The following is an 11,106-nucleotide window of genomic DNA, read 5'->3' as shown; positions in this document are numbered from 1 at the left end:
TGTGTGTGTGTGTGTGTGTGTGTGTGTGTGTGTGTGTGTGTGTGTGTGTGTGTGTGTAGGGGGGAGCGGGGAGTTTGGTTTGTTTTTTGAGACAGGGTCTTGCTCTGTCACTTGGGCTAGAGTGCAGTGTTGTGATCACAGCTCACTGTAGCCTCAAACTCCTGGATTTAAGTGATCCTCCCACTTCAGCCTCCTGATTAGCTAGGACTGCAGGCATACACCACCATGCTCAGCCCACATCTTAAATTTTTTGTAGAGACAGGGTCTTGCTGTGTTACCCAGGCAGGTCCCGAACTCTTGGGTTCAAGTGATCCTCCCACCTTAGCCTCACAAGATTCTGAGATTACAGGTGTGAGCCACCATGCCTGGCCATAAATACCCTTAATCGCGAATGCTTTTCAAAATTATCAGTCTTTAAGATATTATTTTCTGGCTGTGCACAGTGGCTCACGACTATAATCTTAGCACTTTGGAAGGCCGAGGCAGGCAGATCACTTGAGATCAGGAGTTTGAGACCAGCCTGGCCAACATTGTGAAACTCTGTCTCTACTAAAAAATACAAAAATTAGCTGGATGTGGTAGTACATGCCGGCAGACCCAGCTACTTGGGAAGCTGAGATAGGAGAATTGCTTGAACCCAGGAGGTGGAGGTTGCAATGTGCCAAGATCACACCACTACGCTCCAGCCTGGGTGACAGAGTGAGATTCTGTCTCTCAAAAAGAAAAAGGTTATTAATTTCTGATACATTGTCTTAAATTATTGTATTGATATAAATTGACATTAAAATATATAGCTGTTTGCAATTATAGGTAGTTATGGTTTCATTTTTTTTTTACAGGACTTTAAAATGATAAATAAGGAATTAACAGCACCTAAATTTTTGGAGGTCATAGCAGAGGATAATCCTTTCATCTATGATGGAATTGACAGCAACTTGGAACCTGAGGTTTGTAAAGAGCCATCACAAATGTACAGTTCCAATTCAGGCTGTTGGTTTTGCTGTGGATACCAAGAACAAAGAACCAAGATTTTTTTTTTTTCATTAGCCTTTTAAAAATTTACAGACAGGCTCTTGCTCTATTGCCCAGGCTAGATTATAGTGGCTCAGTCGTAGCTCACTGCAGCGTCCAACTCCTGGGCTCAAGTGATCCTTCTGCCTCTCGCCCTGTCGAATAGCTAGGACCAGAAGTGCGTGCCACCATGCTTAGCTAACTTTTTTTTTTTTTTTTTTTTTTGAGACAAAGTCTCACTCTCCTGCCCAGGATGGAATGTGGTGGCGTGATCTTGGCTCACTGCATCCTCTGCCTCATGGGTTTAAGCAATTTTCCTGCCTCAGCCTCCTGAGTAGCTGGGATTATAGGCACCCACCACCACACCCTGCTGATTTTTTTTTTTTTTTTTTGTATTTTTCATAGAGACGGGGTTTCACCGTGTTGCCCAGGCTGGTCTCAAACTCTTTACCTCAAGTGATCCACCCGCCTCCGCCTCCCAAAGTACTGGGATTACAAGCATGAGCCACCACGCCCTGGCCTTCAGCTGATTTTTTATTTTATTAATTAAAGACAGGGTTTCACCATGTTGGTCAGACTGGTCTTGAACTCGCGACCTCAGGCGATCCGCCCGCCTTGGCCTCCAAAGTGCTTGGATTACAGGCGAGAGCCACCACACCCGGCCCAGCTGATTTTTTAAAAGCAATTTTTTGTAGAGAAGGGGTCTCACTATGTTGCCCAGGCTGGTCTCAAATCATCCTCCTGCCTCAGCCTCCTGAAGTGCTGAGATTACCAGATGTGAGCCACTGTGACCAGCCTAAGAACCAAGATTTGATTGAAAACAATCTGAACACAAGTACATAAAACAATGTATGCGTGTGTGTCTGCGTGCATGTCTCTGTGTGTGCACATGTGTGCATATTCAGATGTCAGGAGATGAAAACCTATCAATGCTCCACCTCCAAATGTGTCAGAATGATGGAATCGCTCTGTTTTCTTTTATTTCAGCTGGTTTTCCTGGAATTCTTTGAAGCGCTCTTAAGCTTTGCATTTATGTGTGTTACTGACCAAATGACTAAATCCTATGCAAATGTTCCAGGTGATGATGTGTCTGGAAATAAACATGAAAATATTTATACAATATTAAATCAGGTAACACACAATATCTTAGAATTAGGTAATCTTAGAATTTCAGAGTAAGGAACAACTTTATTCTGGAATGGTTAAACCATCCTCAAAACCATCTTGGGTTTTAGTAACCCTTCCAGAAAGTAATTTAAGAAGTCTTTCCTTTTTACTTTTTAAAATTGTATTTCCTGTATTTTGAGACAGGGATTTACTCTGTCACCCAGGCTTGAGTGCAGTGGTGCCATCATGGCTCACTGCAGCCTTCACCTCCTGAGCTCAAGTGCTCTTCTCACCTCAGCCTCCTGAGTAGCTGGGACTACAGGCACATGCTACCACACCCAGCTTATTTATTTATTTATTTTTTTAAGACAGAGTCTTGCTCTGTTACCCAGGTTGGAGTGTAGTGGCACAATCTTGGCTCACTGCAACCTCCACCTCCCGGGTTCAAGCAATTCTCCTGCCTCAGCCTCCTGAGTAGCTGGGATTATAGGCATGTGCCACCATGCCCAGATCATTTTTCCTATTTTTAGTGGAGATTGGGTTTCACCATGTTGACCAGGCTAGTCTTGAATTCCTTACCTCAGATGATCCACCTGCCTTGGCCTCCCAAAGTGCTAGGATTACAGGCCTCAGTCACTGTCACCCAGTCACTGACTAGCCTTTTTGTATTTTTTTTTTTTGGTAGAGATGGGGTTTTGCCATGTTGCTCAGGCTGGTCTCAAACTCCTGAGATCAAGTGACCCTCCTGCCTTGGCGTCCCAAAGTGCTGGGATTACAGGAGCCACCATGCCCGGCCAACATGTCTTTTTCACATTTTGAAAGTGTGTGTGTGTATATATATATATATATATATACACACACATATATATATATATGTATATTTTTAAGGTAGGGAAAATGTGTTTCCTGGCCGTAATCCAGGAAGTGGACTCCTAGCCACAGCAGAGATTTCATAATTGTCAGAGTACATACCGACATGCCTGGTGGACCGCTAGAACACACATTAACAAATCAGAGGTATTTTACTAGGAGATGTTTTGTTATATGGATCTAGTATTTCTGAGAGTGGAAAGCCTGCCCAAGAGCAGATCTGTTGAGGTGCTGCTCAGCATGCTAAACAGGTCCCCAGGGCTTGCTCACAAAGATGGACACTCAGGCCGGGCACAGTGGCTCACATCTGTAATCTCAGCACTTTGGGAGGGCCAAGGTGGGCAGATCACTTGAGGTCAGGAATTCGAGACCAGCCTGGCCAACATGGTGAAACCCCATCTCTACTAAAAATACACTGGAGACCGGGTGTGGTGGCTCATGCCTATAATCTCAGCACTTTGGGAGTCCAAGGCGAGTGGATCACGAAGTCAGGAGTTCAAGACCAGCCTGGCCAATATGGTGAAACCCCGTCTCTAATAAAAATACAAAAATTTGTGATCCCCGCTACTCAGGAGGCTGAGGCAGGGAATGAACTGCTTGAACCCGGGAGGCAGAGGTTGCAGTGAGCCAAGATTGTGCCACTGTACCCCAGCCTGGGTGACAGAGTGAGACTCTGTCTCAAAAAAAAAAAAAAGGGGGGGGGGCCAGGAATGGTGGCTCACACCTGTAATCCCAGCACTCTGGGAGGCCAAGGTGAGTAGGGGGAATCACAAGGTCAGGAGTTCCAGACCATCCTAGCCAACATGGTAAAACCCTGTCTCTACCAAAAATATAACAATTAGCTGGGTGTGGTGGTGTGCACCTGTAGTCCCAGCTACTTGGGAAGCTGAGGCAGAAGAATCACTTGAACCGGGGTGGCGTAGGTTACAGTGAACCAAGGTCATGCCACTGCACTCCAGCCTGGTGACAGAGCAAGACTTTGTCTAAAAAAAAAAAAAAAAAAAAAGGAAACTGAACATTCATGTCATGCCCCTAGTGAATCGCTTCTCCTTTTTGACCAACAATTTGGGACTGTGATTTAGAGTTCATAGCAAGGCTCAGCTTTAAATTCATGAATGCCCATCCTTCTTGCTCTGCTCACTGGAGTTTCACACACTCTGGTGATTTTGGGAGGTAAAGGTAGAATTTTCTTCCACAGAGGAAAGGGTTCTATGGATAGGGACAGCCAGTGCCAGAGATGTACAGAAGGTCCCTTGTGAACTGCCAGCTGGGTATGCACACCTGTGAGGGAGCAGCTGGAGGCCAGGGCAGGAGCTGCCAGGAAGAAGGGGAGGAACCTCAAGGACTCGCACAGGGATGGGGGTAGTTTGCATTCCCAACCACCAGAGTGGAGAAGCCTTCACATGAATAAGGGTCATCGGGCTGCGTACTTAAAAGTTCACTGTGTGTGTGTGTGAGCACGTGTGTGTGTTTGAAACAAAATCTTGATCTCTTGCCCAGGCTCAGGTGCAGTGGCACAATCTTGGCTCACTACAGCCTCTGCCTCCCGGGTTCAAGTGATTCTCCTGCCTCGGTCTCCGGAGTAGCTGGGATTACAGGCGTGCACCACCACACCCGGCTAATTTTTTGTATTTTTAGTAGAGACAGGGTTTTACTATGTTGGCCAGGGTGGTCTCGAACTCCTGACCTCAGGTGGTCTGCCCACCTTGTTCTCCGAAAGTGCTGGGATTAAAGGCATGAGCCAAGATGCCTGGCTCATTATTTTTTTAGAGCTGGGGGTCTTGCTCTGTTGCCCAGGCTGGTCTCGAACTCCTGGGCTCAAGTGATCTGGCCACCTCGGCCTCCCAAAGTGCTGGGATTACAGGCAGGAGCCGCTGTGCCTGCCTCTGTTCACTGTCTTGACTGAGGCGATGGTTTCACAGGTGCAGATATGTGAAAACATATCAAAGAGTACACTTTATGTGTAGTTTATTGTAAATCAGTTACACTCCATTAAAATAGTGTGTGTGTATGCATGTATGGATCTCTATGGAAACCAGAAGCCCTCTGATACATGTGTGCATTCTTAGGACGCCCAGAACAAGAGTCCCAATGAGGTCATGAGCCACGAATCGGATGCTGCTCACTCTGACAGTGCCAAGTCGTCTTCCAGCAAGTTAGGACCCTGGCCTGATATTAACAAGATAAGGAAATCAGAGGTTTGTCTTGACAACTAACTGTAGACATCTGCTGCCGAGTGCCTACTATGTAAAGAGCTCTCTTCCATGTGCTGGGGACCTAGCGGTGAATAAAAAGCCCATGCTCTCGTGGACTTTACGTTCCAGGGAGGAGGGGAGACAGCAGCAAGTGAGCAGCAGCCATAGCATTTATGGGTGTTTCCCAGGCACCAAGCAGTCCCCAGGGACTAGTGCCCCGATGACCTTCAGTTACTGCATTTTTCTCTAGGAGGGAACCTAGGCCCAGAAAGGTTCAGTAACTTGCCCACAGTCACATAACCAGTAAGTAGTGCAGCTGGGGGTTTGTACCCAGGCAGAATTTGCACCTGTTACCACAAGCTACACTTATTCCCACTTACAAGGTCTGAGTGACTGGAAGCACATCTGGCCAGGGAGAGGCCCTGGAGTTTATTCTGGGTGAGATGGGATGACATGGGATACCGTCTGAGCAGAGGCGTCAGGAAGCTCTGTGGCTTCACTGGACAAACCAGTGAGGGACTCTTGGAACCGTCCTGGTGGGAGGTGGTGGTGACTGGGACCTGAGATCTGAGGTGTTTTGAAGGGTGCAGGGTTTGAGAGGGCAAGAGAAGGCAAAGATGAGTCTAAGATTTTTGGGCTGAGCATTGGCAGAACACAGTTGCCATTTATTATGAGGTGGAGGACAGAGGCAGGGGGGTGAGTTTTGGGAGCAAAATTAAGTGCTTGGTTTTGGGCATGTTAAGCTTAAGGTGCCTGAATTGAGACCCAAGTGGCACGGCTGGAGATAAGACTGGAGTTCAAGGGCAAACTCCAGTTGGAGGTGGAAATGTGGGAGTTGGGACATACACATGGTAATTAAACCCATTCAGCCAGGAGCTCATGTCTGTAATCCCAGCACCTTGGGAGCCTGAGGCAGGCAGATCATTTGAGGTCAGGAGTTTGAGACCAGCCTGGCCAACATGGCAAAACCCAGTCTCTGCTAGAAAATACAAAAATTAGCCACGTGTGTTGGCAGGTGCCTATAATCTCAGCTACCTGGGAGGCTGAGGCAGGAGAATCGCTTGAACATGGGAGGCAGAGGTTGCAGTGAGCCGAGATCTGAGATTGTGCCAGTGCACTCCAGCCTGGGCAACAGAGTGAGACTCTGTCTCAAATAATAATAATAATTAAAGCTATTAATATATGAATCTAAGTATGGCTAACTGTATATAATAAATACTTTCCCAACAGACCGGGGGGATATTTTCAAGTCTTTAAATTTTTTTTGAGAGCCTTTCAGTAAATACAGTAATTTTGTTTTTCATTTCCTTAATAGTATAAATATCAATATCTTATTCAGAATCAAATTGGCCAGGTGTTGGCTCACGCCTGTAATCCCAGCATTTTGGGAGGCCAAGGTGGGTGGATCACCTGCAGTCAGGAGTTCAAGACCAGCCTGCCCAACATGGAGAAACTCGGTCTCTACTAAAAATATAAAATTAGCTGGGCATGGTGGCAATTGTCTGTAATCCCAGCTACCCAGGAGGCTGAGGCAGGAGAATTGCTGGAACCTGGGAGGCGGAGGCTGCAGTGAGCAGAGATTATGTTACTGCACTCCAGCCTGGCGATAGAGCGATTCTGCGTCTCAAAAAAAAAAAAAAAAGGGTGGCTCACACCTGTAATCCCAGCATTTTGGGAGGCCGAGGTGGGTGGATCATGAGGTCAGGAGTTCAAGACCAGCCTGGTCAAGATGGTGAAACCCATCTCTACTAAAAATACACAAAGTTGTATAGCCTGTAATCTCAGCTACTTGGAAGGCTGAGGCAGAGGATTGCTTGGACCTGGGAGGCAGAGGTTGCAGTGAGCTGAGATCGTACCGCTATACTCTCGCCTGGGTGACAGAGCGAGACTCTGTGTCAAAAAAAAAAAAAAAGGCAAAAAAGAAGTCAATTAGCTCAAGAACAGCCTTTCTAAATTAGAAAATAATTTTCTAATTTATTGTAGTTTTAGCCCATGAAGATGTAAAAGTAATATTTTGCTTTATGATTTTTTTTTAAACGGTAAAAGCCCAAGATGAAGAAGTCTCTAAGTGATGAAAGAATTTCCAAAATGAATTTTAAATCTTCTGGAAAAGGGATCACCTTTTTTTCATCTCAGAGCGGTGAGTATTTTAATTATAGAACTTTAATATTTACAAACTGTTGCTTATGAATTGTGTAATGTCTATACAATTTTACAAACTTCTTTTTTTCATTTTGATTTTCTTAGAGGGAGAGTCTTGCTATGTTGTCCAGGCTGGTCTTGAACTCTGGGGCTCCAGCGATCCTGATGGAGGATCACTTGAGCCCAGGAGTTCCTCGAGGCTTCAGTGAGCCATGATCATGTCACTGCACTCCGGCCTGGGTGATAGAGCAAGACTCTGTCTCCAAAAAAAAAAAAAAAAAAAAAGGTAAGCAAGAACCAGGTTTTTTTTTCCCCTTGAAACATGGTAAATTAACATTTCAGAAAGCTCAAATTCTTAAGATATTTAGGGGGGAAAAAAAGATGGCTGCATGCAGTGGCTCATGCCTGTAATCCCAGCACTTTGGAAGGCCAAGGTGGGTGGATTACCTGAGGTTAGGAGTTCGAGACCAGCCTGCCAACATGGTGAAACCCCATCTCTACTAAAAATACAAAAATTAGCATAGTGTGATGGTGCACGCTTGTAGTGCCAGCTACTCGGGAGGCTGAGGCATGAGAATCGCTTGAACCCAGAAGGTGGAGGTTGCAGAGAGGCAAGATCACGCCACTGCATTCCAGCCTGGGTGACAGAGAGAGACTGTCTCAAAAAAAAAAAAAAAAAGAGGTAGCAGGAAACTCAAAGGGAAGGTTGACAATCCCAGCCAGGGTCTACTGAGCCCCTGCTTGTTTCAGGTAGTCATGGAAACAGCATTCTCATTCCTCTCCCCTCGTCTTGCCGAGAAGGGGGCCCACCAGAGTGAGGGACAGAATGCAGAAGAGCATGCAGAGTCCCAATTTACAGCAGGATTGTATTCATGTTCAGCTTCATGAAACTCTATTCCAGAGAAATATGAAAGACCCAAGGATAATCAAAAGGAAGAGTTCAACATGTGGGTCAATAATATGTACGTCTTTTTCGTGAACACGCTCTTTCATGCGTATAAACGTGAAGACGCTATCAAGGAGAAAATGAGGGAGAACAGATTACAGAGCGCGGCACAGGCCCAGCAACGGAAGGAGGAGGACGACGAACTGGAAGCAAGGTAACTTGATGAGGTCCCGCCTCTCCTTCATGAGTTGCTGTCTCTCTTTTCCATCTTCCACAGCTGCCAGAATACATCAGGACCGAGTGCTTTCCTTCTAAGGGCATCTTTGCCATAAAAAGCAATGAGTATTTCATCTTTGTTCCTGGCTTCTGGCAGAGCTTCTGAAGCCTTTGTAACTTCCTAAGTAATGGGGCAATAGGAGCATTTTTCGTTCTAATATTTGCTCTTGGTTTCTAGTTTTTTTTTTTTTTTTTTTTTTTTTTTTTTAAAAGACAGGGTCTCACTGTTGCCCAGGCTGGAGTGCAGTGGCATGATCTCAGCTCACTGCAACCTCTGCCTCCCGGGTTGAAGCGATTTTCCTGCCTCAGCCTCCTGAGTAGCGGGGATTACAGGCATGCGCCACCATGCCCAGATAATTTTTGTATTTTTAGTAGAGATAGGGTTTCACCATGTTGGCCAGGCTGCTCTTGAACTGACTCAAGTGATCTGCCTGCCTTGGCCTCCCAACGTGCTGGGATTACAGGGGTGAGGCACCACACCCAGCCATTTTCTAGTTCTTGACCCAAGAGCTTCTAAGACCTGTGGACTCTCTGAGGTAATGACTGTCTTTTTTTTTTTTTTTTTGAGACGTAATCTTGCTCTGTGGCCCAGGCTGGAGTGCAGTGGTGTTACCTCGGCTCACTGCAGCCTCCGCCTCCCGGGTTCAAGTGATTCCCCGGCCTCAGCCTCCCAATTAGCTGGGACTACAGGTGCCTGCACTGTGCCAATCTAATTTTTCTATTTTTGGTAGAGATGGGGTTTCATCATATTGGCCAGGCTGGTCTCAAACTCCTGACTCAAGTGATCTACCCCCCCGCCCCCCTCCCCTGCCCGCCCAGGCCTCCCAAAGTGCTGGGATTATAGGCTTGAGCCACCATGCCTGGCCTGACTTTTTGTATGAAGAGATGATGGCAGCCAGGGGACGGGATGGAAAAATTAGCCAGCCGTGGTGGCAGAAGCCTATAATCCCAGATATTCGGGAGGCTGAGGGAGGAGAATCACTTGAACCGAGGAGGCAGAGGTTGCAGTGAGCCGAGATGGCACCACTGCACTCCAGCCTGGGCAACAAGAATGAAACTCATCTCAAAAAATGTTTTGTAGTTTTCTTATATACATTGTGAAATGCAGGTATGAAGGGCTGTATACTGTAAATAGCATAAAACTGGTTTTACAATTTTGACGGGGGGAGGGCGGGGGGGAACTACCTTCTCATGTTTGCTTTCAGGCTGAATAGCTTTATCTTGAGAGAGGAAGAGGCCAAGAGACAAGACTATGAGGTTGACATCACAGTGATCAAGGAGCCGGCGGACGTGTCGTCCTCTCACCTCATCCTGGGCCCTCCCAAGGAGGATGTGACTGTGTCTCCATCTGCCAAGACCACCGCCAGCAAGAAGAAGAAGAAGTAGTGAGCCACAACGACACGCACAGAGCCTTAGGACAGCAGGTGCTGTAAGATTTCCTGAGCATTACAGTTCTTAGCATTGTACTCGCTGTAGTGTTTTAAAATGCCTCCTTGGCCCACTGCATCTCAGTTTTCCTATATGGCTGAATTCATGGGAGTTTGAGACCAGCCTGGGCAACGTAGTGAGACCCTGTCTCTATAAAATTAAAAAATTAGCTGAGAGTGGCGGTGTCTACCTGTGGTCCTAGCTTCTTGGGAGGCTGAGGTGGGAGGATTGCTTGAGCCCAGGAGGTTGAGGCTGCAGTGAGTCATTGTGTTCCAGTCTGGGTCAAGGACCTGCTGGCCAGTGTAATCTCCAAATAGGCAACAGAAAAGAGACGCAAAAGGAAACCAGAATTTTAAAAACTTTAACAATTTATTAGTCTTATTTTCCAGTAAAATATTCACATAATGTCAAAGAATGGAATGATAGAGATATAGTCAACTACCTTTAATGAATTCCACATAAATATTTAAAATCTAAAAACCTCAGATTAGCAGACCGAGTAGAAATTGGATTCTTCAAAGCAAGTATTGCTTTACTCTTGTGATCAACGCAATCAGTCATATGACAAGTAACTAGCAATGGTAAACACAATGTTTGCTGAGTTTACAATATGCTTTCGATGAGCCATTATCAGTCAATCCAAGAAGAAGATGTTGTTGAACTGTGTTGCACACAGTTTCTTGACCTCTTCTGCAAAAAGGACAGATAGCAGTGAGGAAGGAAGAGAGGCTTTTACTGAAAAGGTTACATGATATATAATTAAATTGTTTTCAAGTAAAACTGGGGACATTTGCATTGATTTTGACCTTAAATACCAGAAGACCAGGCAAGATTTTTTTTTTCTTTGAGACAGAGTCTAGCTCTGTTACCCAGGCTGGAGTGCAATGGCATGATCTCGGCTCACTGAAACTTCCAGCCACCTGGGTTCAAGAGATTCTCCTGCCTCAGCCTCCCAAGTAGCTACAGGTTCATGCCATCATGCCTGGCTGTTTTTTTTTTTTTAAGAGGCAGGGTTTCACCATGTTGGCTAGGCTGGTCTCAAACTCCTAACCTCAGGTGAGCTGCCCACCTCGGCCTCCAAAGTGCTAGGATTATAGGTGTGGGCCACTGTGACAAGAAGTACAGAAAAGAGGGGAAAGAAGTGCCCAGTATGCTCAGGTGGGGGGGGTTAGAAGCACAAGGCTAATGATG

At 46.0% G+C, this 11,106-nt stretch overlaps 2 protein-coding genes across 10 annotated transcripts in view; one reads left to right on the top strand and one right to left on the bottom strand.

The window, feature by feature from the left end:
- Positions 1–11,106, top strand: part of RSPH10B (radial spoke head 10 homolog B) — a 37,364-nt gene that overhangs the window by 25,322 nt on the left and 936 nt on the right. For 2 of the 9 annotated variants that reach the window (XM_032266490.1, XM_032266493.1), the window contains 6 exons: positions 840–947; positions 1,999–2,142; positions 5,058–5,186; positions 7,230–7,323; positions 8,227–8,425; positions 9,693–10,089. In XM_032266490.1, the coding sequence (XP_032122381.1) occupies positions 840–947; positions 1,999–2,142; positions 5,058–5,186; positions 7,230–7,323; positions 8,227–8,425; positions 9,693–9,873 (855 nt within the window). In that variant the 3' untranslated portion in view covers positions 9,874–10,089. Of the gene's footprint in view, positions 1–839; positions 948–1,998; positions 2,143–5,057; positions 5,187–7,229; positions 7,324–8,226; positions 8,426–9,692; positions 10,095–11,106 lie in introns of those variants that run through there. The other 7 variants (XM_032266495.1, XM_032266492.1, XM_032266489.1 and 4 more) reach the window with 6 other exon arrangements.
- The window catches only part of CCZ1 (CCZ1 homolog, vacuolar protein trafficking and biogenesis associated), a 29,868-nt gene continuing 29,026 nt past the window's right edge, over positions 10,265–11,106 (bottom strand). The window contains exon 15 of the mRNA XM_032266505.1: positions 10,265–10,605. Within this exon, the coding sequence (XP_032122396.1) occupies positions 10,550–10,605 (56 nt within the window). The 3' untranslated portion in view covers positions 10,265–10,549. The remainder of the gene's footprint in view (positions 10,606–11,106) is intronic.

This window comes from Sapajus apella, unplaced genomic scaffold (assembly GCF_009761245.1).
Source record: "Sapajus apella isolate SASKATOON/1434 unplaced genomic scaffold, GSC_monkey_1.0 scaffold159, whole genome shotgun sequence".
NCBI classification, from domain to species: domain Eukaryota; kingdom Metazoa; phylum Chordata; class Mammalia; order Primates; family Cebidae; genus Sapajus; species Sapajus apella.
This window is presented reverse-complemented; position numbering and strand designations above follow the sequence as displayed.